General features: G+C 39.4%; 1 protein-coding gene across 1 annotated transcript in view; it reads left to right on the plus strand.

Annotated features, from left to right (window-relative positions):
* The window catches only part of IGF2R (insulin like growth factor 2 receptor), a 56,393-nt gene that overhangs the window by 17,795 nt on the left and 14,019 nt on the right, over nucleotides 1-24,579 (plus strand). Inside the window, exons 7-33 of the mRNA XM_059467648.1 lie at nucleotides 609-726; nucleotides 2,263-2,425; nucleotides 2,581-2,761; nucleotides 3,491-3,594; nucleotides 3,969-4,133; nucleotides 4,810-4,950; nucleotides 5,309-5,461; nucleotides 6,390-6,521; nucleotides 6,917-7,064; nucleotides 8,429-8,606; nucleotides 9,165-9,280; nucleotides 9,662-9,824; nucleotides 11,322-11,501; nucleotides 12,527-12,628; nucleotides 13,484-13,585; nucleotides 14,251-14,425; nucleotides 15,748-15,915; nucleotides 16,471-16,614; nucleotides 17,901-18,079; nucleotides 18,453-18,540; nucleotides 19,944-20,150; nucleotides 20,512-20,642; nucleotides 21,362-21,459; nucleotides 22,282-22,418; nucleotides 23,022-23,212; nucleotides 23,785-23,911; nucleotides 24,285-24,407. Of these exons, the coding sequence (XP_059323631.1) occupies nucleotides 609-726; nucleotides 2,263-2,425; nucleotides 2,581-2,761; nucleotides 3,491-3,594; nucleotides 3,969-4,133; nucleotides 4,810-4,950; nucleotides 5,309-5,461; nucleotides 6,390-6,521; nucleotides 6,917-7,064; nucleotides 8,429-8,606; nucleotides 9,165-9,280; nucleotides 9,662-9,824; nucleotides 11,322-11,501; nucleotides 12,527-12,628; nucleotides 13,484-13,585; nucleotides 14,251-14,425; nucleotides 15,748-15,915; nucleotides 16,471-16,614; nucleotides 17,901-18,079; nucleotides 18,453-18,540; nucleotides 19,944-20,150; nucleotides 20,512-20,642; nucleotides 21,362-21,459; nucleotides 22,282-22,418; nucleotides 23,022-23,212; nucleotides 23,785-23,911; nucleotides 24,285-24,407 (3,914 nt within the window). The remainder of the gene's footprint in view (nucleotides 1-608; nucleotides 727-2,262; nucleotides 2,426-2,580; nucleotides 2,762-3,490; nucleotides 3,595-3,968; nucleotides 4,134-4,809; nucleotides 4,951-5,308; nucleotides 5,462-6,389; nucleotides 6,522-6,916; nucleotides 7,065-8,428; nucleotides 8,607-9,164; nucleotides 9,281-9,661; nucleotides 9,825-11,321; nucleotides 11,502-12,526; nucleotides 12,629-13,483; nucleotides 13,586-14,250; nucleotides 14,426-15,747; nucleotides 15,916-16,470; nucleotides 16,615-17,900; nucleotides 18,080-18,452; nucleotides 18,541-19,943; nucleotides 20,151-20,511; nucleotides 20,643-21,361; nucleotides 21,460-22,281; nucleotides 22,419-23,021; nucleotides 23,213-23,784; nucleotides 23,912-24,284; nucleotides 24,408-24,579) is intronic.

Here is a 24,579-nt window from a genome sequence, read left to right on the forward strand (position 1 = left end):
GTGGTGGTCATCCTGTTCTCTCATCCAAGTCATCTTGCTATTTGTTTCCCTATCAGTTACCATGGTTTATTCTCCTTCTGCTTCACCTGATCTGACCCACTTGCCTTGCTCCTGTCAATTTGCTGATGAGTTCATTTTGCTGTTAGTTCTGGGGGCAGAATGGAAAGAGTTTATATGTAGGGAGGTGATAAAGTACCATAATGTGACAAAACTTGAGTGGATACTGCTTTCAAAAGTTGCAAGAACATTTGCCACATCTGCTCTCCAGCAGTAGTTTTGAGATCAAAACTGCAATTCACCTGTGTTCCTGTGATTATCAACTAAATTCTTGCTACAATATGAATCACAAGGCATTCAACATAGTCTTAAGTAGGGTACCAGAAGATACTGTATTAATTAATTTTGCTGGGACTATTTTAATTTTTATTTTTAAATAACTCTTAAGATTAAAGGAATGAGGATCTCCCAAAAAGTTGCTTTTGGGAGTAGGGCTGCATTGGTATATTCTGTTGGAGTGTCTAGCAAAGACTGAGCATTTCAAGAATATCCTTCTTCTGTAGAGTGTGGTGTCTTAACTGTCTTTTTGGTTTGTTGTTTTCTGTTTCTAGGCTTGTATTGAGTTATGAGAGGCTATACAAGCATGATGAAGAAAGGCCAGGTTTCTGCCTAGGCCACAATCCAGCAGTGACAATCACTTTTGTTTGCCCATCAAAGAGGGGAGAAGAGGTAACTTCAATGTTTTAGTTTGTGTTAACTGGTTGGTATTTAACTTTTGTGTTTTATTATTTATTTTTATTCAGACCTGAAGAGAGCGTAAGTATTCTTGGCTTGTAGCTTGTGAAGAGTGTGAGATTCCAGATGTACTCTTAAAGTCTTTTAGAACTTAAGAAATGAGAACCTGAACAGAATTTTCCCAGGAGTGTGTTGTCTCTTTTATAGGTGAATTTGGTTGTCCCTTTACAGGGGGCAACAAGGGTTCAAGGCTTATCTCTAAGCATAGGAGGACTTAGTGTAGAGTTAATCCTGGGCACGTTGGCACAGAGCTTTGCTTGCTAAGGAGCACTCTTCCTCCTCAGTCAGCCTGGGCAGGCTTATAGCTGTTGCCTGGTACTTGATTTCTTTATTAATCTGTTCTTCCTCTGGGAAAAAAAGTAGCTAGTGAGTGTCATTTTGTGGCAAGGGTCTGTCACTTACTAAGCAGGCTCATGAATTCTTTTTAAGTAAAATCTGTAGCGTTCAGCAACAACTCAGTTTGTGCAGGACACTGTTTTAGCCTAACTTGAATGCAATGTGACAGTAACTTCAAAGTAATGCTGGGTAATTTCAGCAACCTACACTCCTTGGACTGGCCAATTGCTAATGCTCTGCCATTTCATATAATGATGCTTTTTGTTGCAGATTAGTGAAGAGGGAGCTCTTGTCTGGCTAATTTTTGGTTTAATGTTTAGTCCCTCATATGACCTAGATAGGAACCTTCACTATCTAGCACTTCACTCTTGTTGCTGCTGAAATAAACCCGGCTCTTTTGTACTGTCACTTCGTACTACCTTGGTATAGCTATGCACTCTGTAGGATGACTAGTATTACTGATGATACTTGTGCCTGTAACTTACCTCATACCTGTGTATGAGCCAGTTGTTCCAGTGGATGGCAGAAATACAGATTTATGAAACAATTTGCATTTCTAATGTTTCACTTTAAAGTGGGGAAAACCAAGACTATTGCTTCTCCCGGACATGCAAAAATATATCACGACAGAAAACTCATCTGACAGAATCATTGACTAAAGAGTTCTCAAATATCTCTATTTTGATTTGGACTGAGGGAAACAAAGCTGCTAAAACACCAGTGTCTAAAAGTCTGCTTTGCCTTCAGAGAGCATTTGATCTCAGTTTCCTGCACTGAGGACTTCTCTGTGGCAAACACAATCCAAGCTTAGGCCATTTGGGCTCACATCTTTGCTTTTTCCAGCACATTAAGGAAAAGTACTTTTAAAAGCACTATTACTTTTGCTGTCTTTCTCCTAATGTCTGATGCTTTACTTCTGCTTACACTTGTAATAGTTTGCTACATCATTTATAAGACCTGTTTTATTTCTTCTCAACACCTATTTCTGAGAGGCCAGAAACAATGTTTGCAGATCTTTAGTATTAGAGGTGAAGTAGTTGTTACTGATCTTAGAGGAATGTGATACTGTTGCTTTAAAGATTATATTTCAAGTAACTCTACTTATAATATAATTTCTATTCACTTCTGTTTTAGAGTTCAGGTCCCAAACTTACAGCAAAAACAAACTGCAGATATGAAATTGAGTGGGTTACTGAGTATGCCTGTCACAGGGATTACCTGGAGAGTAAGAACTGTCGTCTGACTAATGAGCAACATGATATCTCTATTGATTTAAGTCCACTTAATCAATTTTCAGGTAAGCTCAGTATTTTTCTTTTGTTTTTGTGGTTTTTACCAGCTAGTTTTGCATTTCCTTATTTAGGGACAGAAAAAAATGTCCTGTGTTGATATTTGGAGTTTCTTGTCTGTCCTGATATATGTTAAAACACTTTCTTTTTTTTATTCATTCAGAATATGTCACACCATATGCAGCCAAAGATGACAAAGAGGAGTATTACTATTACTTGAATGTGTGTGGGAAAACCACAGCAGGTAACTGCAAGGATGATACAGGATACATTTCATCTTGCCAAGTAAAACTTTCAAATAACCAGCAAAAAGTGGCAGGAAGATTTGCGAACCAAACCCTAAGGTGTGTAAATGCTCTTCAGCCCTGCTGACTGGTCTGATTGGTCTGTTTCCTGCTTTGATACTTACTTGTCACATGATCAACAATTGATACAAAATGCAAGCATTTTTTGTCACTTTTTTTGTCAGAAAAGCTGTAACAGTATAGCGGGATAGCATTAGCAAACAAAGGCGCCGGTGAGGTTGGCAGAGCCATTGGCTAGGCAGGAAGACTTCCACTGACTTTGTTGTCTCAATTGCAGATTGTGGTGCACTGCCTGTTGTCCTCCTTTTTACATGTTTTACCTGTAAAGCAGTATCAGAAGAAGCTGGTTCCCAAGTGGCATGTAGGGATAATAGTTTGCATGAGATTGTAAAGCAGAGATTAATTCGTGTGGATATGATCTTCCATTTTGTCTGTGACAGGTTTGTTGCAGTGATTTTCCGGGAAGTATGACTTCTTCCTCTTGCAGAAACAGCCACACAATAAACTAGTGGGAATAAATATCCCACCATACCTAGGGGAGCTTTAAAACATTCTTTAATTTCTATAGAAATTAATGAAAAGTGATCAGAAAAATCAGTGGATGCAAGCCTTCATTACTGTAGAAATGTCATTATTGTTGAACTAGTATTTGTTTTCCCTTGGAGTGAAACAGTTAATACTTGAACAAGAGTGTGACTTCTGTTATGTGAAGAACACTGTGTGATTGTCTGACCCTACATTTCTATGTAAAACTGACTTCTTCCTCAGATACTCGGATGGGGATCTCACTTTAATTTATCCAAATGGGGATGCATGTAGTTCTGGCTTTCAGAGAATGACTGTCATAAACTTCGAGTGCAATGAAACAGCAGGTGAGTTTAACAAGCTCTGACAGCTCTGCTCAGGGTTTGACTCCTGTGCTTGCTAGTAGATCTTATGCTCAAATGAATGCTTGCTTTGAGCCACAGCCAACACAAGAAATTGTTACATCAAGCAGTAATTTTGATGGCTGGCAGGATGTGCTGTGTAGTAGCACTGCTAGTCTAAATTTACACTGATGATTGAGAAGATGGAAGTACAAAAGAGCCTTTTTTTCTTAGCCAGTCTTAAAAAAACAGAAACACAAGTCCTCTGCAGCAAAAGGACTTTGTCTTCCTTGCTCATTGCTAGTCCTCAAGTCTTCTTGCTTTTTTCCCCCTTCCCCCTCTAGAAACCTCATATGTGTTCATCTGTTTCCCATGTTAAGGTAATGATGGTAGAGGAACTCCAGTATTCACCGGTGAAGTTGACTGCACCTATTTTTTCACTTGGGATACAAAATACGCATGTGTTAAAGAGGAAAAAGATCTCCTTTGCAGAGTTACTGACAAGAGAAAACACTATGACTTGTCACCTCTTATCCGCAGTTCAGGTATGGCAATAAAAGCTAGCTTTCAGTTACTTCTGCAGTCCTGAGCTTACATGCCATCTCCAGTGCAATTCTTTAGCTGAGTATTAGTCAGCTTTTGTTGTTCTTAGTGAATTTCTGGGGTGCTCATGTTTGCTTCCCTCATTCCAAACAGACTGAGTGCCTTAGTAGCCATGTCCATGACTGCCTTGGTTGCTGCCATCATAAGTGGTTTTCAGTCACAGAATCACAGGTTGGGTTGAAAGGGGCCATTAAAGATAATTTAGCCTGACTCCTCTGTCATGGGCAGGTACACCTTCCCCTAGACCAGTCTGGTCAAAGCCCCATCCAGCCTGGCCTTGAACACTTCCAGGAAGGGGGCATCCACCATCTCTCTGAGCAGCCTGAGCCAGTCATGATCCACCATGGCTCAGCAGCTTCCATCCAGTGGTTTGTGCAAAGGAGACACATCCAGAAATGACAAGATTTGGGAGCTGTGGCTTCAGGGGACAGATGTAGGTGGTAATCTCAGCTGGTGGGAGAATGGAGCTGAAATCAGGGCTTTTGTGTGCTGGGGAATGCTCTGAAGGAGAGATCATAACGCAAATGTGGGCTACCTTATAATAAAAGGCATTTTGGCATGGAGATGCTGCAACAGTTTAGCCAGATGACTTGTTCTTAACGACCCTCTATATTTCAGAGTCAGCCCAGAACTGGGAAGCTGTGGATAGTAGCTTTTCAGAGGTAGGAAGGAAACATTACTACATCAATGTCTGCCATAAGGTGTTGAAGAGCGGAGGAGCTTCCAGCTGTTCAGATGGTGCTGCTGTTTGCTCTGTAGGTGAGTTGGGCTTTTGTTGGTGGTGTTTTTGGAGTTTTTTTGGTTCCCTGTTTTTTTAAGCCTCTGAAGGCTTGGCACTTCCTGTGCAAATGGGGTTGGTTGTCCTGAATGCCTTCATTTATTCGAGGGTACAGAAGTTAGGAGTCTGTTTCTTTTGTGATCTCAGAAGCGCTTGAAGAAAGAATGCACAGCTTTTTCTAACTAAAGAACCACAGGCTTAGCAGCATGGTTTGGCAAGGTAAAATCAAACTCCTAATGATACTTTCTCACTAACTAGACAAGTGGAAAGTCTTAGTATCTAACAGAAGCTTCACTTCTTTTCAGAGGAACAAAAGTTCTGTATTTACTGTTTTTACAGATAAGCAAAACAACAGCAAGAATCTTGGAACATTTGTATCTTCTCCAAAAAAGGTTGGAGAAAATATTCAACTTATCTATTCAAATGGAGACAGCTGTCCTTCTAAAGAAAAAGAAAAAATCCAAACGGTCATCACTCTAATATGCAGACCAGGTGAGAACATCCACATCCTGTTCATTGATCCAGTTAAAAACTGTAGGTCATCTAATAAGCCCAGACATGAGTGCAAAATATTAGCATGTGCTAAATATTAGCATGTTTTCTATCTCTTTCTATGCACAAGCTTGAAGTATCAGGGTTTGTTTACTAGGATGATGGCAATATAATTGCAGGTATTTAGTTATTTACCTTTTATGCAAGTACTCTTTAAAAACTCTTGAAATAAGATTCTTCCAAACATGATTAAAGTATGCTTAAGTGTTTAAGACTCCGCAAATATCTGGAAGTGATGCAAATATCTGGAAGCACTTTCTTTCTCTAGGTATCTTGATGGGAAAGAGTGGTTCTGAACTGAGATCAAATGCTTTAGCCTTCTTTTCCAATAAATATGGTTTGTATCTAAACTGCTGGCAGTTCATGAAAGGAAGTTAATATTGTCATGTTGCTTATAATAGCCTGCTAGTTAACTATCTCCCAGGAAAATAGAAAACCTGCGTTCCTCTACCTCAGCCTGAGGAACTTGGAACTTCCAAGTGTGCTGGCTTTTAGGATCAGATTATGCACTATTTGCTAATATAGTTATTGCTTTGTAGTAAAACCAGTTTTGTATATCAAAATACCAGTTTTGTATTTTGTATATCAAAATACCAGTTTTGTATATCAAACTAGACTTTTTTTCAAATATTGTGATGGTTCTCAGGAGCAGATTGAGCCCTGTGCCTTTACTTCTAGGGTAAACTTTTATTTTTTGGGAGGACGATGCAAAGTCTGTGAAAAATATTTTTGGTACCATTTTCAAAGAACAGGTACTTTTGCAGTTACCTTGGCTTTTGAGGAGAAATTAGTTTCTTAGGTGTAGATTCCTAGTTCCTGATGGCAGCCTGGCTGTCTGTATGTGTAACACGTTGCTCTATGATACCAGGTGATCTAGAAAGTGCTCCAATCTTGATGGCAGAGCTTGAGTGTTCATATGCATTTGAGTGGTATACTGCTGCTGCGTGTGTCCTGTCTAAAACTGAAGGAGATGACTGTCAGGTGTCTGATCCTCAGGCAGGTATGTATTTCTGTTCAGCAAATCAAAAGGTCATTAGGGATAAAACTTACGCCACAACAAATAAGCCTTTATGATACCTGGGAGCAAAGTGACTTCAGTCTAATACTAAGTACCCACAGTTTTAAGTGCATGCATAATGGAAGATCAGAACAGCATGAGCTTAATACTCTCCTAGTGAATGTAGGAAAATAGATGTAATGTGTATTTTACTGAAGTAGATCTCTCTGTATAAGAAACCATGCTTTTACTTTGTCCACTTTGTTTCTGGAACAGTAATTGCATAGAAGGAACCTTATTCAGGGGGAGGTGAGCTAGCCATGTTACTGAGTGAATCAAAACCTGTGAGAGATATCAGGACAAAATTGAACTGATACAGTTTATTCCTTCCTGATTAGGTTTCTCTTTTGATTTATCACCTCTGGCTAAGGCAAAAAGTTTCTATACAGTTACTACTCAGGAGTACTGGTTTTACATAAGCATCTGTGGCAGTCTGCCTGAAGCCCGGTGTCACACAAAATCGGCAGCTTGCCAAGTAGCGCGGAGGTGAGTAACTCATTCTCTTGGCTCTAAGGGAAGATATCTTGTTGCATGATGTGTTGTTGGTGTGCAACAATGAACAATTTGCATGTAAAATAATTACTGGACTACCTGTAATAGATTCAGGTAATTAGCATATAATTTGCAGTAATTACACTGCCAGCTGTTTCAAGCCAAATGCACATATGTGACCTTGCTTACAGCTAACTTGCGAGATGGAGTGTGCCCATTGCTCTCCCTTTTGTTATCCATGGGGACTGTAAATTCTAGATTAACTGCTGCAGCTGTAGTAAGGCAACCTATATTCCAGAGATTGAGGGTCAGCTCTGTTCCAAGAGCTGGCCTGAAGAACATGAGCTTGCTGCACTTGGGATGAGCAGGGGCTGTCTTAGGTAGCAGTGAAGCCCAGATCTTGAATGTTGTACCATATGGCCTCAGGTTGTGCCAGTGGATATTTAGATTAGATAGTAGGCAAAGTTTCTTCATGGAAAGGGTTGTCAGCCATTGAAGCAGGCTGCCCAAGGAAGTGGTGGAACTGCCATCCCTGGAAGTGTTCAGAATATGTGTGGATATGGACTTGAGGACATGGTTCAGTGGAAAGATTTGGTGGTGGTACTAAGTTGATGGTTGGACTTGATCTGAGAGGTCTTTTCCAACCTTAACAATTTTATAATCTCCCTTACTAAATGGGCTCTTCCATGTACGGTCCTAGTGTGTACTGCTACTCTGACAGCATCACTGCTTTTGCCTCCCATAAACTATGTCTGAGGTAGCATCAGAAATACCTGTGTATTTCAGGTTCCTGGTCAGCCTGCTGCCAGAGATGGGGTACTTGGCCCTGAGTTACTCTCCAGCCAAGGACAGTTTTCTGCAGACCCTAGAAATGTTCTTCAGAGGAAGATGATGAAGCTAGGATAGTCAATGTTAAGTCAGTGATGAAACGCTCCTGAACCAAAGCTGATACCTAGCAGAGAGCTGTTGTGCAGTGCTAGGTCTTCATTGCCTGTATGTAATTGGATGAGGCCAGTTTGACCCCAAGATGAGGGTGTCTGCAGTTTGACTTCCACTTTGGAGAATGAGAACTTGATGGTATTGTCACCCTTTTAGAGACAGGAGTATTCAAGTTTTCTAGGTATCTTAGCAATATGTAACTTCCTTTCCTTTTCAAAGGAGGACATCTGTTCATGTTTTAAGTTTCCTTTTGGCAGCATTCTTTTTATCCCAGCTCACTGAGGTCTAATCAACCCTATTTAATTATTATGCCTTATTATGGTGTCTTGTGTAAACTTACATGGTTTCTATTTGTAAGACTTCTCTTCAAGACAATTTTGTGTTCTGTTCACTCTCAAAACTCACTTTTTATTTTCTAGTAACGAGCAGTCTTGGAGTCTTGGACTGCCCAGTTCCAAACTTTCCTATTATGATGGCCTGATTCAGTTGACCTACAAAAATGGTGCAGCATACAACAATGAGAATAAAACACAGCGCTCTACCCTTATAACTTTCCTGTGTGACCATGATGCTGGAATAGGTCAGCCTGAGTATCAGGTAAGAAGTTCTATATGAAGAAAGGAAGGATCTCCATCCTGAAATACTGACAATAGCTACTAGGTCCGTACGAGCAGTGTGTTATGTGTGGAAATACCCAGTATCTGTAAAGCAGACTAAAATAAATAGTTATTTCTCTTGGTATATTTGACTCTTGTTGCAGCCATAAAGCTTTCCTTGACCAGTGAACAGTAAGCTGTTTACCTGGATCCAGATTGTTACCTCACTCTCTTCTAGTGGGCCGTGTAATTAGTGCTTTTGGCTGTCTCGTATTTCTAGCTGGAAAAACCCAAACTGGCTGAGAAGTAACAGATAATATGACTGTGTACCCAGCAGACAGCAGTTTAACTGAACCAGAGCAGTTTTTTTTGGCAAGAGCATTTTTGGTGACACAGGGAATGGCAGGATCTGTAACAGGACAGACCAACACAAATCAGTCTGAGAAGATTATATCCCAAAACCAAGGGGAGATACCTAGCTTGACGTATAAAGCAGTAGCTGTGAGTCACAAAGTTGTCAATGTGAAAAGCCTCTCTTACCTATTCTGCTCATTTGTAGAAAGAAGATAACTATACTTACAACTTCAGGTGGTACACTGAACATGCTTGTCCAGAAATCCCACTGGAATGTGTTGTGACAGATCCCAACACCATGGACCAATATGACTTGTCAAGGTAGGAAAGTGACACGTGCAGTGTAACTTAGCTATTCTAGTTTGGTTCTGGCTGAAGTTGGTTTCCTATGTAGACAGCACCAGAAGCTTCACCTCTTGTGAGAGTCTTGACTGCAAGTATGGTGAAATCCCTCTAGTATGTTGACTTGCCTCCTAGGATGTAAACTGACTTTTTGGGATGGTTTTGCTTATAAAAACATATTACCTTGTCAACTGTGCACTGTGTCCCAGGAGTATTCTTTCTAATTGTAGCACTTAAAAATGAGGGGGAGAAGTTAGTCGGGAATGCCTTAGGGTTGCTCTGTTTCTTGACACTGAGAAAGCTGGAGAGAGTCTATGAAGCATGTGTGTCCTTAGAGCAGAACTTTCTCTTTCTGCTCAGATTAGCAAAATCTGAGAAGAGAGGTGAAAACTGGTATGCCATGGATAATTCAAGAGCAAGTGAGCGCAAGAAGTACTACATAAATGTCTGTCGACCCCTGATTGCTGTCCCAGGATGTGACCGGCGAGCCTCTGTCTGTCAGATGGAATATAAGCAGGTTTCTGTGAGTACTCTTTCCCAACTCAGAGCTGGTTTGCCACATGAGTGAGACTGAAAGAGACACGAGTGAGATTAAAACAGCCATGTGAATTCTAACTCCTTGTGGAAAGGGATATTCTGTGTACCATAATAGTTGCATAACCATAGTAAATGGTAGAGCTCCTGTCCACCTCTTCAAAGAATAAAGCTTTAATTTTTACAAGTGTACCAATGTCATGTTTGACACTGATGATTTTTTGCCCTGTGTTTCAGAGGCAGACAAGCTGCATCTCTTTTGTATGAATTGCTGGTGTCTCAGAGACTGCTAGGAATACACATTTCTTTAGGAACAGGCTGTCATCCTGGATATTTTGTCATGCTTCTGGCTTGTTTTAGGTTGAACTGTGGAAAAAAATTTGCTTAAAGATTCTTTGTTGCATCCCTGCCCTCCCTGAGCTTGCTTTGGATCTGAAGAGTAGATTAGGTAGATGTTGCCAAGCAAATAAAAGAAGAAACAATGCTGGTGGATGTTACGGGCCTCTACTTCTGTATTGCCCTGAAGTACACCAATTTATCATGGAAGTGATAGCAGCTGACAGGCTGAATCGACCCGTTGGCCTGACTGACTTCATTGCTGCTCAGAGCTGTAGGGAAAGCTGAGCTAGAGGCTCACCCAGCTGTCCTAGTTCCTTCTATCAAACACCTTCCTCTCTTACTGTTAAAGAGGATGTGTTAGTGACTGAAGCCAGTCATTGCCAACACAGCACTTGAGAGATAATTATTGCTCATTCTCTGTGGTTGCAATGGGCCTTGTTGTGCAAGGCTGCTTCCTTGACATGTAGAGACACTTCAGGGCTTTATTACTTCACTGCTTGAGATAGTGAGTAAAAGGTGAGTGCATTGGGTCAATGTAAAGAGTTGTTAAAAAAAAATTTAAAAGGGCAGAAGTCTGTGGACAGCTGTTTTGGAGGTATATTTTTCAGTTTGTTCCTGCTATTGACTTTAAGTAGTTTCTTAAAACTAGGAAACACCAGTTATGTTGCAGTGACAATGACTTCAGACTTTGGTAGTAGCACCTACTGTCTTTCTAGTGCTCAGTTTCTGTCGCTGATTTTTAGCCTTAGCTAAGCATGGCAGATCCCTAAAGTCAATGCTGAGAACACCTGGAGGCTTCCACATATTGTTTCAAAGAGCTCTACAATAAATTCTACCTATTGCAGAAGACACAGGCCTTCCTAAATTGCTAAACTATATGCCCCAGGAGATGCAGATGGGTGTTCTAAGGTACTACAAGCACTTTATTGTACTACAAAATAAAACCAACAAAAATGGAACTGTACCTTGTTGTGGAGGTTGTTTGTTAAATATGTGAAACTTTAATATAGAATGGGAGAGAAATGTTGAGAACTTTGTTGTCTTCAAAGCTATTGACCTGTGTATACAAGAGTGCTGTAGTAGGTATCTTCTTTTTGGTTGTATCTGTTTTATTAAAAGTTGTTGACATGCTTTTCCTTATTTCTAGGGTTCTTATTCTGAACTCACCTCTATTAGTAATCTTGGTGTTGCCAGCAAAGAACTAGTAATTGAAAGACCTGGACATGTTTCTCTAACCTATGCAAATGGCTCTGTGTGCATCAATGCTGATGGAAAGACAACTACTTACACCACTACCATCCACTTTGTCTGTTCCAGGGGCACTCTTGTAAGGACAAATGATCTTCCAGTTGTTATTTCATCATAGTAGGTTTCTCATCCTATAGCATGAAGCCATGTGAAGATGTGTAGTGTATAGCAGATTTGTGGCAAGGGAGACTGCTTGAGGGTTTGAATTCAGATGTAAAACCAAAATCGATTTAGATGCTAGAGGAGCATGTGTCTGAGTATTTTATCATAAACAAGAACTAGATACAAACTAACAGCCTTGATGAACAGTAGTATTTCAGACTAGTCTAATTAGCATGAAAAATACATGAGTACTTAAACCAGCAAACATTGTGGACACTCTTAAGCGGAAAAATATTGTAAGGTGGATTCTCAGGCTTAGGTTCTGCGTTCTCCATAGATTGTTGATTCTAGAATTCTTAAATCTGTAGAGCTTTTTGGGCTACAACTCCACATAGTGAAGATTAGATTGAGGGGATTATTAGACTTAAGCTTGTGTAGACTTGTTTTTCCTGGCTTTTTGAATCTGCAGGTCTTGCTCTCACCTTACCCACATGATCTGTAGCCCGAGAGGTGTGGTGAAAAATCTGTGACATGGAGCAGTTATGAACTGCTTTGCTTTTGTCTAAAACACTGACATGAAGTGTACATATTAATTATTCCTGTTACCTTGTTACCTCACCTAACAGATTTCTGTTGCTTTACTTTTGCCTTTTTTTTTTTAATTATGGACTATGTATTATACACCAAAACTCCTCAAAGCTTAGACTGAGACAAGATCTAGTTATATGTGTCTAGATTAAATATTGACTTTAATCTGAGTATTTGGATGTCAGATTCAGTTCTTGGCTAATGCTTGGTCACATAGTAAATGTTTAACTAAAATAAAGTTTTCAGTGATGACCTTCAAAATAAATTGGGGAGAGGGAAGTGGGGTGGAAATTGTGTGCCTTTGTAGTGAAGTGTTTTAGAAGAACATGGCAGTTTCTCTAAGGGGGAATCTCAAACATGACGAAGTGTTAGCTATTACACTTACTCTGGTCTTCCTCTGCAATCTGTTTCCAGAGTAGCAGCCCACGGTTTATAGCTATTCTGGATTGTGTGGCCACTTTCTTATGGGAAACTGAGGCTGCTTGCCCAATAAAGGAAGCAAAAGATGATTCCCAGGTGAGAAAGGAGAATATAAATTGTATTTATAGTCTCAATGTATGATGTTTATTTATAGCACTCTTGGTTTCTCTGTTTAAATGGCTCTTGAAGAAAACTACCTAAAGTGAAGTCTTAAGTTGGTCATGATGTAGTCTTGTGATATCTTATCATGTTGTATTTTTGAAGTGTTTCTGAAATGCCTAACTTCTGACAAAAATACTCAGGTGCTTTCTCGTGAGAAAAGTTTACTTCCTCTTGAATGCTTCATTTAATGTTTCATTCCCTTGTTATGTTGCTAGTAAAACTGAGTTTATATGTATGGATATGTAATATCCTTGTTTTCTGCAGATCATCAGATGAGGCTTTTCTTTTTTCACACTAAGCCATGAGATTAGCTCGGTTACTCAGAGCATGATGCTAATAACACCAAGGTTGAGGGTTTGATTCCTGTTTGATCCCCATATGAGCCATACATTAAACAGTTGGACTCAAGGATCCTTGTGGGTCCCTTGCAATGCAACATATTCTGTGAAATCTACTCAGTTGCTTCTGCTTTACAGGTCTCACCATAAACACATTAGTGTGCAAACAGCCCTCAGTTGAAATTTCCATGCTCTTAGCTAATATGATAGATGCCATCTGTTAAATTCCACTTTCATATGTTGGTGTGGCTGATGTCAGTGGACAAAAAGAATTGAACAAATATACAAAAGAATTGAATGAAACTACTGCCAGAGTAGCTTATATATGTTCTTTATGCAGGGTAGGAATATGTCTGAATCACTGCTTTGGTTCTTGAAATGAGTTAGAGGTAAAATCTAAGCAGAAGAAATGCAGAAGGAGAAAATAATTTTGTTGTAATTTTTTTCTCAGTTGTGCTCTGTGCGAGATCCAAACACTGGTTTTGTGTTCAACCTGCGGCCATTGGCTTCTGAGCAAGGGTATACGGTTACTGGCAATGGGAAAACATTCTCGGTAAGGATTTTGACTGCATTCTCTGTTGTTTGAGTGCTGTTGTTGCATTTTTTGTCTTGCATAGTGATCTAGGGGAGCTTTCACTCAGTCTTCTTAGGAAATATGAGTTGGCAGGAAAGCATTGTGGTTGAAGGAGGGAATGAAAGATTACTTCATTCGCCTACCTAATCTTGAAAGCATTAAACTTCTGGTTCTTGGAGAACATGAGGTAGCCACACTTTTGAGGCTCCTTTTTGAGGTGATTTTCCCCTTCTGGACTCTGTTGTGTACTGCCAGTTTATCTGCTGATTCTGAAGAAATTAACAGGGAAAGCCTAGAAAGGGATATCTGTCTATATCAGTGTTTTTAATATAATCTGCATGTGTCAGTAATCCTAGGCTGTCATAGGTAATACCAGAGCGATATCTTTAGGCCAAGAATAAACATGCTGAACCACATCCTTTACTCCTAGTGGGGAGAATTTATGGACCCCATAATCCGAAGATTGAGGATACTCGTACTGTATTATAGTTGAATTATAGTCTGTAATTTCTGCACTGCAAGACAACTGTGTTGTTTCAAATAGTTCTCTACAAGTGTTTTACTGATGTAGAAATGGCTATGTGAACCTTGTTTTTCTGATGCAGTTAATACTATGTACATCTACATGTTTTCAAAATTTCTAGCTAAACATTTGTGGATACTTGCCATATTGTGGTAAAATCAATGGCAAAACAGCTGCTGGGTGTGAAAGAGAAAATCTGACACCTCTGAGGCCACTGGAATTGGACAAAACCCTTTATCTATCCAGTGAAGGCTTTCTAACTCTTACCTACAGAGGCCGTCTTCATGTGGAATCAGGTGAGTTCAGGAAATACACAGGGTATTGTAAAAACTTAGTGTGAGTGGTCTTCATTCCTTCTTTTGTTCATGTGCTGAAGTATATTTGGCTTGGTATTAATTACTTGAACAAGCTTGCTCCTATGGAAATTTTAGGAAATTTAGCCATTACACAAAATGGTAATGGCTCAGTAATACATGTGCATTTCAAAACTCTAGGAAAGTGACTCAATACACTATAGGGTTTTCTCCTTAGCAGATGAAAAATACTGGTTCTTGCATGGAGAAATGGATAGTCAAATTGGGAAAACAAAATGAACTCAGGTTCTTTTTCTAAGTGAAGTAATAGCTTTTAGCTTCAGTTTCATGGATAATTCTCTCTAAAGGTAATTCATATCTGAAAGGTCAGTTTTCGGTAAGCTTGTGCTCTCCTGTATGGAACTTTTTGAATTAGTGCTCTAATACTTCATATGCACCTACTTCATGAATTTTATCTTTTGCAGGTAAAATGAATTAAAAATGTATATCTGGTTTTTTGATAGTAGATGCTCTTCAATTATACTGAAACTGAGCTTTGTAGAAAGGAATATGACATCTTAACAACAAAACGCCTTGGGAAAATGGGTTTGGATTCAGGAACCTCAAATGCGTCAGCATGCTTAATTGCTGGGATGCTATCTCTTATTTTCTCAGTTGTGACATTTTTGTACATAATATGTAACAGTGATTAAGCTCTTATGTATTGTACTTTGAGAGGTTCTACAATTTTTATAACACTACTAAGCATTTTGCTGACAGATACTACTCCCTGACATAATTCTGTCACTTCTTGAGGACTAAACAGAACTTAACATATAGTGCTTTGATAGGATCAGTATTACTTGTTCTTTAGTCATTACACTGAACTTCTTGCAAACAAACGGAACCCTCAAACCAAAACTTTGTGTGATGCAATTTAAAAGCTGCTTGTTACCACTGGTGGTGTTTTAAAAGTTTTCTGTTTCTTCATATATGTCAAAGAACATAGGGAGTAGAGGTCGATGAAGGTAATCATGTTGTTGAAATGTGTCAAGGAGACACATTTCAACAAGATGATTACATTGTCAAGGCATATTTTGGTCTCTTATTTGTAGAGGCAGTGGTGGCTGCTAGGCAATTTTTCATGGCTCTCTGAAAAAGGCTTGCATATTTACAGCTGAAACCCCATAATCAGCAAGGTAGTGTTATCCTTGAAGCAGTTATTAATAAGAAACTCTTAGAAAATTTTGAAGTCGAGTATTAGCTTGAACTTAAATTCAAGTGTTCCAAACAGAACTATCAGTAGATAAATGTTTGTTTTATAGGAACATCAGACATGTTCAGAGTGACTTTCATTTGTAATGATTCATATCCTGGAGAGCTTAAGTTTGTGCGTGAGGAGATAAACAGCGTGCTGGATGTCCATGATACTTTTTTTGAGTTTCACACAGCTCTGGCTTGTGCTCCTGCTCCTGTAGATTGTCAGGTTACAGGTAAGTACCTGGAATTTAGGTGGGCTCTTTCCCATGTTAGAAGGATTAACTGGGCAGCAAACTTCTGCTCAGTGGAGGGCTGTAAGATTACCTATTGAGAAGACATTTGTAAGACTTAAAATCTTTGTAGAAGTTGTAGAGTGGGAGAAGAGGGAAGTTGTTTGAAGCAGGCTTAACTTAAAAAACAGGGAAAGAAGCTAATTTAAAACATTGTGGTATACACAAGAAAGTTGATAATTACTTTGAAAAAATTTAATCATGTGACTGATGCTGCTTCAGCCCTACTCTAAAGAAAATGAGTTAATTTAGTATTGACATCTGTAAAAATGCACCTGTGATTGATTTATGGAGAAGTTACATTTGGGAAGTAACTGTCAAGGGAACTGTGTTCTACATTTGGCATGGTGATGTTTTTGTGGCAACAGTACATTCTCTTAATACATATCTAATGTGATTCTGGATTTATTTTGAGTTGTGTATTTGTCAGTGAAACTGGTATAATTTCAAATCCTGCTGCAAATATTAAGTTCTCTCAGCTTATTGCATTTCTTCTAGATGCTGCTGGCAATGAGTATGACTTAAGTGACTTGAGCAAAGATGGTGAGCCGTGGGTTGCTATAGACACTTCAAAGGAAGCGAAAAAGCGAACGTTTTTCTTGAATGTCTGCAAGCCCCTGCCCTATGTGACTGGATGTCCTGGTAAGCCAAGTGGCAAGCACTTCTTAACTTGTGTCTTCTGATGCAAGACCTTATAGTCAGAGTGATGTCCCTGGGTGTTTTAGTAAGATTTATTGACTCCTGTCTGTTTAATTACCGAAATAGCGTGGATCTGGGTGACGTATGTCACCCATGTGTCTGGGTGACATATGCAGGAGTATTAGTAAACAGACTTCTGCAAGCTGAGAGCAGTCTTAATGCTCATCAGGACTCTTGCATTGAGATGTATATTAATGCATTTGGGAAAATTGCATTGAGGGCAATATTGCCAGGATCTGTGAGCTTATTATTATTTTTTAAAGAAGATAAGATATAAAGTGTTGTAGTTTAACCCCAGCCAGCAGTCAGCCCCATTCAGCTGCTTGCTCACTTCCCCACCAGCAGGATCAGGGTGAAAATCAGAAGGGTGAAGGTGAGAAATTGTGGTTTCTGGTAAAGACATTTTAATGGGCAAAGCATAAGCTGAGCATACAAGCAAAGCAAAACAAGAAATTAACTCCCTTCTTTCCATGAGGAGGCAGGTGTTCAACTATCTCCAGAAGGGCAGGGCTGCATCACATGTAACAGTGACTTGGGAATACAAACATCATAATTCCAAATGTCCCTCCTTCTTCCTCCTTCCCCCACTTAATGAGAGTATGATGTCATATGGTTTGGAATATCCCTTTGATCAGTTTGGGTCACCTGCCCCTACTATGTCTCCTCCCAGCCTCCTGTGCACCCCCAACTTCCCTTGCCATGTTATAGTAGGAAAAGCAGAAAAGGCCTTGGCTCTATGTAAGCCCTGCTCAGCAATAACAAAAAATCTCTATATTATCAACCCTGTGTTCAGTACAAATCCAAAACACAGCCCCATATTCACCACTGTGAAGAAAATGAACCCGAAACTAGTGCAGAAAGTCAAATGTTGTTGAAGCCTCCTAACTGAATGAAGCCAGAATCAGAAGCTTAAGCTGTGTTTTACTCCATTTCTGCCCAGTTTAATGTATTTAACTGTACTGTAGTCTTTTACAAGTCTGTGGAATCAGATAAATTAGTGCAGTTTGAAAGGTTTGAGTATGCAGGAGTAACTTGTTACATTCCTCAAAGGCTTTAGGTACACAGTGTTTCTCACTGTGTTGATGAATATGTGTGTCTTGTGTTCTGCTTCAGGAGTTTGAGACAGTTTACTTCAAAGCTCTCTTGAAGCTACCCTGTTATATTATTTTACAATCAATTTAGCGCTAATTGTTAAAGCTTTGAACTAAACACCAATTCTTTTCCTGTAGGTGGTGCCATAGGATCTTGTGTGAAATACACTGATAAAAGCAAGAACTTGGGAGTCATTCAGATAAACCCCCAGGCTGCTACTGATGGGTCATTGAGCATTATCTACTTGAATGGTGACACGTGCAAAGATAATCAGCGTTACTCCACACGTATCATTTTCCAGTGTGATCAAACAACGGTAATTTTCTCTTCTACTTGCTACTAATGAGGATTTTAGTGCTTTTACCAAAATAAACCATGTTTATTCCTCTTAATATGGAGAGACTGATTCTAAAAAGTAAAATCTTACCTATTGGGTTTTTCCTTGGCTCTTCTTGAAAAAGCTGTCTGTTTTGCTGAACCTGTAGAACACAATTGTGAACTTTTGTGGAATCCTTTTTCCTCCTGTGAGCCACCAAAAGCAGCTCTTTGCTGAACATGAATACTGCAATTTGATAGTGGAGACGTTAAACTGTGAAACTGCAGGAAAAAAAAAAAAAGCTATGTGTGTATGTTTTGAGACTTGCAGTGTAATTTTTACTAAGCCTCCTTCATATGGCTCTTTTCTGTAGGGATCACCAGTGTTGGAGCAAGAGAATGACTGTGAGTTTGTCTTTGTTTGGAGGACTTTGGCAGCATGTCCTGTTCACAAAGCAGAAGGTAAGTAGTTATTTGAGATTTAAAGTATCAGTCAAACTGTACAAATAATAAATACTTGAATGAAACTGTGTTGGTTTCTTGCCCTGTGAATCTTTGTATAAAAAGTGTTGGCTTGTGGAGGAATGTCTATTCTGAGCTTTAAGCTAACTACAAATCCTATCTAATGTCAAAAGTGCAAGTTAGGATGAGAGGCAAGTGTACTTGCCTATCTAGAGAAAGAAGATGTAATACAATACTTTATCAAAACAGCATTATTACTCTCTTGTTAAATCACAGACAGACTTGCTAGTAAATAATAAAACCTCAGTTTTCATGAGAACGGAGTTGATTCTGTCCCTGGCAAGTCATTCCCTGTTCCTCACCAAAGACTGGAAGCAAGATAAAACTTGACCCTTGTTAGACAATGGGTGAGAGGCCAGTGGGGGAGTCTCAGTTTGTATTTGACTCCAGGATGTGCAACAAGAAATTACAAGTTCTAGTTCTGGTACTTGATTGACTCTTAGATGGAAGATTGAGTGTGTAGGCATCTTCTCTGCCTTTGCAGGCTTTGTTTTGCAGCTTGTAGATAATTCCTTATTCTTGGACTTCCTGTAAAGGATCTGTCACAACGGTCCTAGTCATTATTGAAACTGCTGATGAACTGACATGGCATGAGGAATGTTCACAAACTGCTGCTCTGTAGCACATAATTACTGTGCAGGACACTGGTGACTGAATTGTGGTTTTGAAGGAGGAAAGCTGATGTCTTTAGCTGGGTACCAACATGTATGATCGAGAAGAGCGTAATGTTTGAGTGATGCAATCTGATGATTTTTTTTAAAAGCTTCAGAATATTGAGCAAAGGGTCACTTTAAAAACTGAGGACTTGAGCAACAGCAAAGTCACTGACATATAGCAGCTAATGACACTCAGGAAACTAGAATTTTCCTAAACCTTATTTTATATGCATCTTTGTAGATTTGAAAGCTGGAATAAATATTTCCTATGACCGATTATTTTCTCAACTCATCAAACTTCAGAGCTGTTAAAAGAAGATGCAAGACTGACATCTAGGACACCTCTTGCTTTGATCTTGTGACCTTGCTGTTCTTTCCAGATAATTAAGCAAGTTCTGAACTTAGTGTCTCTGATTTCGTACTTAACCTTCAGTACAGCTGAAAGAAGAACTTGAGACCACTCTGGGGCAGTTTTTGAACTACAGTGTGGCTTTTGCATCTTGCTTTAGTGGCAGTTGTAAAAGAAATGTGCTGTTTGTACTAAGATGGTTCTTCAGTGTCACTGCCTTAAAGTAGCTCCTCATTTTTGAGGCCTTATTTGTCCAGTAAGCCTTAATTGTCCCCCGTGTATTTGGGAAGGCTAATAGATCTTAAGTTGTAATTTAAATTGTTAACTTCTCTTTAAAGGAAAAGATTGCCAGGTGAAAGATCCAAAGTATGGTCATGTTTTTGACCTGAGGCCACTTTCCAATAGAGACATCAAAGTGAGTACAGATGAGTATGACTACTACTTCAGAGTTTGTGGAGAAATAACAGAGCCTTGCTCTGCAGAGCATCACAGTGTTGCATCCTGTCAAGTAAAGAAGATGGACCCTAACTTCAAAAAAGTAGCAGGTACTGCACTTACCTAAATGAAGCTAGGGAATGGGAAGATTACCAGGGTGTAATAGAAGAAGGGTTCTTGCTAATCTAGTACATCTAACGAGATAAAGCACCTCACTGCTTTTGCGCAATGTGCAGATAAAATGGCATATGTGTAGTTACCTTGACACTCAGTTATGAATGAGTTCAGCTTTACTGTGCTGGAGTACTAGTCCCACAATAACTGGATTGCAAGTTTTAGAGGAAGGTTGAGGTCTGTCTATCTATTCTTTAATTGTGAATTTTATTGCTGTTTGTGACCCTGTTGTCAGAGGCGTTACTGCAGTTGTGTGTTTACTGTAGCTGTTGACTTTTCTCAACTCTTTGCTTCTAGGCTTGCGTACAGACAAACTGACTTTCAAAAATGGTCTAATAATGATTAATTACACCAGTGGAGAAAAATGTCATAAAATATATGAACGATCAACTGCTATATTATTCTATTGTGACAAGACTACATCTGAGGTTAGTTTCAAAACATGCTACCTGTACATACTGTCTTCCAGAGTTTCTCTGGGAATAACATGAACGTGCCTAATCATTTACAGATTAGACAAGTGATTCAAAGGTGCTGTGAGGGGACAGAAAGATGAAGAATGTTTTGAATCTCCTGTCTATGGATGGTACCTTTATCATTGCCTAGGAAGATCAGTGCATATTGTTCCTTTAAGGGATGGCTGTCATTACCAGAGCTCTTGGAGAAGTTGGGAAGGGATGTTCTTCCATAAATAACAGCTGTTTCTTTGTAAGAAATAAGAGGTAGAAGGTTGAATGTGCAGGAAAGCAGGTATTACATGGCCAGACTGGTTAAAAATAAGCAGGTATTACATGGCCAGACTGGTTAAAAATAAGCAGGTATTACATGGCCAGACTGGTTAAAAATAAAATTACTTGCTTTTGGTATCTGATTTGTGCTTCCCTTACTGTTCTAAATCAATTTTGTCTAGAATTACTTTTGGTCTTCTTATTTCCTGGGGGAAGCAGCAATTCCTAATGTCTGCCCTTTTATCAGAAGTGTGCATGTGGATAAACTCAGGCTTGGGAGAAGGCGTGTTTAGCTGATCAGAGGCATTGTGTGGCTCTAGGATAATATGCGTGTTCTTGCTGAAGCATGACTGAGGCATTTCATTGTTTCCATGTGTCTAAATGAGAAAGCAAATTAATTTTGTGTTGTGTTCTTTCAGCCTATATTTCTGAAGGAAACTCCAGACTGCACCTACATGTTTGAATGGCATACTCAGCATGCTTGCCCACCTGTTAAATCTACTGAGTGCTCCTACAAGTAAGTTGTTTCCACAAAATTAAAATGGAGCTGTATGTTGAGAGAGACAAATACAGCCTTCTTGCAGTGCAGTGCAACACTGCCCCTTTAGCTATTATGTTTTGACCAGCTAATGTAGCATTCAATGCCAGTGCATAATATTTTAAATAACTTTTGCAATTTGTGCTTCTGAAAACTAATTTCATTGGGAAAAAAAAACAACTTTGAGATTCTTCTGTGGAATAATAAAAGGGAACTGTTTGGTATGTATTGATGGTTGAATCTGAGTATGTTAGGTTGTTGCAAGTGTCAAGTTGTTATTTAACAATAGCTAATTTAAATAAGACTACAGCTGTCTGTTTGGAACTTCCACCAAACACTGCCTCAAGAAAAATGTCATTTATTTCTGTCACAGTCAAGTATTAGCTCATTAGGATTGGATGTGGGGTCAGATGTGGCTAATATTTGGACATCTGGCCTCATTATAGGTCTCTACCCTAAGGTAAACCAGTGGATTTTAACTGTGTGTTAAATACATACACACTGTAACTGTGTGCATGCTTGCCATGCACTGAAAGCCAACATGCTTGAATTAAAAGTTGGAATTACTCTTGTATTGGCTGAGAGCTGTGTGCATGTGGACAGTTTCTGTGGGAGTAGCTGGTGCAGTGATGTTATCCCTCTACTGAATTTCAAGTTTCTGGGGGCCACTGCGTCTGATGCAGACTTCTTTTCCAGTGTAACAGTCTGCTTAGAGTTATCAGATTGAAATTGCTGTAGTAACTTAAGAATTGCAACTTTAAAGTGCCTAATTATTTTACATGCCTTTAATCTTTTGTACAGGGATGCTGAAGGAAATTTCTATGACTTTTCGTCCCTGACACGACACAGGGAGAACTGGGAGGCCATTGCTATATCTGCTACTACCCAGAAATACTACATTAATGTCTGCAGGCCCTTGGTACCCTACAGTGCTACACGTAAGTGCAAAATACAGATATATTCTTCCTATAGCTGGGGAAGGCAAGTGGCAGGACAGTACTGCTAGTGGCTGTTTTGAGCAAAATAAATCACAAAGCAAAGCATGTGGAGACAGTATGTGGTGTGATTTTAGCACCAGAGGGAAAGGTAGGTTGTGAGCCTGATTTCCATCTGCTTAGTGGGTGAGATTCACTAGCAGCTCTTCTCTTGATAGCTTTGGTACTCTAGCTCTTCAGTCCTTACCCAAAGTTTGCTATAGCTCTTAAAGATTAAAATAATAATTTCAGAATTTCCATATGGCATCTTCTGACTGACTCTACATTTCGTGCAGTGCAAGGCCAGACTGTAGCCTTCCACTCTGTAGTAGTCTACTTCCCCTGTGGTAGCTGCTACTACTTTTTGCATGATTTTAAGTAAAATGAGACAACTGCTGCTAGTTGCAATTTTTGGGGAAAATGCACCCCTATGAGTATGGCTGGGACAATGCCTTGGAGACAGATCAGCCATGATATACTTGAAAGTAGAGTAGTGGACTTTTATTCCAGGCAAGTACACCTTACTAACAGTTGAAGTAATAATGTAATTTTTGTTTATATGTATAGGATCCTGCCCTTCTGATGCCGCTGCCTCCCTCATTGAGGGTACAAAATGTACCAGTCTTGGGGAAGTGGCTGATGGTCCTCGTTGGGAAAATGTCACTTTTATCCTGAAATATGTTAATGGAGATCTGTGTCCAGATCAAATGCGGAGCAAAACAACAATATTGCGACTCAAGTGTGATGAAAACAGAATTGTAAGTGGGTTCCTTCGGTTCCTTCTGCTGGGATTTTAGGTGTTCATGCAAGCAGAAGGACTTCTGGTACTTGAATTCTAGATGCTGAGCAATTTTTAAGAGATCATTTTGTATACTCTGTTAGCACAAATTTTATCATCTGTAATAGCTTCAGATCATCTGCTTACATCTTGAAGATGAATGTAGTGCAGGTTGGGAAGTGCTTCAAGTAGTAAATAATGCTGTTGACTGTGTAGCTCTTAACTCTTGTGCATCTCTATGCCTTGCCATTAAGTAGTCTTCTATTTGATGAGATTTGAATTGCCTTTTGGATTTTCTATTGCCCTAGGCTACCTTTAGCTCTCCTCTCATTAATTTTATTTCTCCTGATAATGATTCTGTACTATTGTGTATTTGACATAATCAAAGTTAAATACTCTGTTCCTGGATTAATTCACTGGACTATGATGATCTATCAGGTTTTAGGACTGGTGTTTGAACTGAGCTCAGCTACAGGCTGCAGGGATAAACCCATTGGCATGGAATCTTACACTATCACTCTATAGTTGCTCTCTCCACTGTTTTGTGTTTAGGAATCAAAGCCAGAACTTATAACTGCCATTGAAGATTGTGAATATACCTTCTTATGGTTCACTGCTGCTGCATGTCCTCTTAAAAGCAGTGTGCAAAATGACTGTCGGGTCACCAATCCTGCCACAGGTAAGGAGGAGGCCTCAGGATTTTCTATGTGGAAGAGGCTGCTTGAAGCAGCACTGCTGTGTTTGTGTTCTTTAGGGACTTCTGTTAGTAAAGAGCAGTATGACACATCCTTTGGATAGTGACCAACATGCTTACTGATGGTAGAAATCTCTTGTACTGCAATGTCACTTGGAACATAAATAGCTGATAGTTGAAACACTAGTTTTTCCTCTATTAGTGTGAATAAGTAATTGTTTGCCTTTCTAAGCTAGCAGACAAGTAGAGTCTGGTTAACCTTCTGACTAAATTAAGTTACTGAAAGCTTATAATACAAAGAAATATCTTGATTTTTAATCTGAATAAGAGATTAAATTGTTCTCTGATCTGCCTATAGGACACCTCTTTGATCTGACACCTTTAAAGCGAGAGTCTGGCTATACCATCAGTGATGCACACAACAGAATAATTGAGTTGAATGTTTGTGCTGAAGTTAAAAGTTCATGTGCTAATGGAGCTGGTAAGCAACTTATCCTCTCTGGTACTGTAATCATTGACTATAGGGTAACCAAAGAAATGCTTATGCTCAAGTTTACTGCAAAATGTGATTTTACTGCAAATGCAGAAGGAGTGAAGGGAGCAGCTTGTGGCTGTACTGACCAGGAACATAAAACTGTTTTAGGAAATGAGGC

This window comes from Ammospiza nelsoni, chromosome 3 (assembly GCF_027579445.1).
Source record: "Ammospiza nelsoni isolate bAmmNel1 chromosome 3, bAmmNel1.pri, whole genome shotgun sequence".
Classification (NCBI taxonomy): domain Eukaryota; kingdom Metazoa; phylum Chordata; class Aves; order Passeriformes; family Passerellidae; genus Ammospiza; species Ammospiza nelsoni.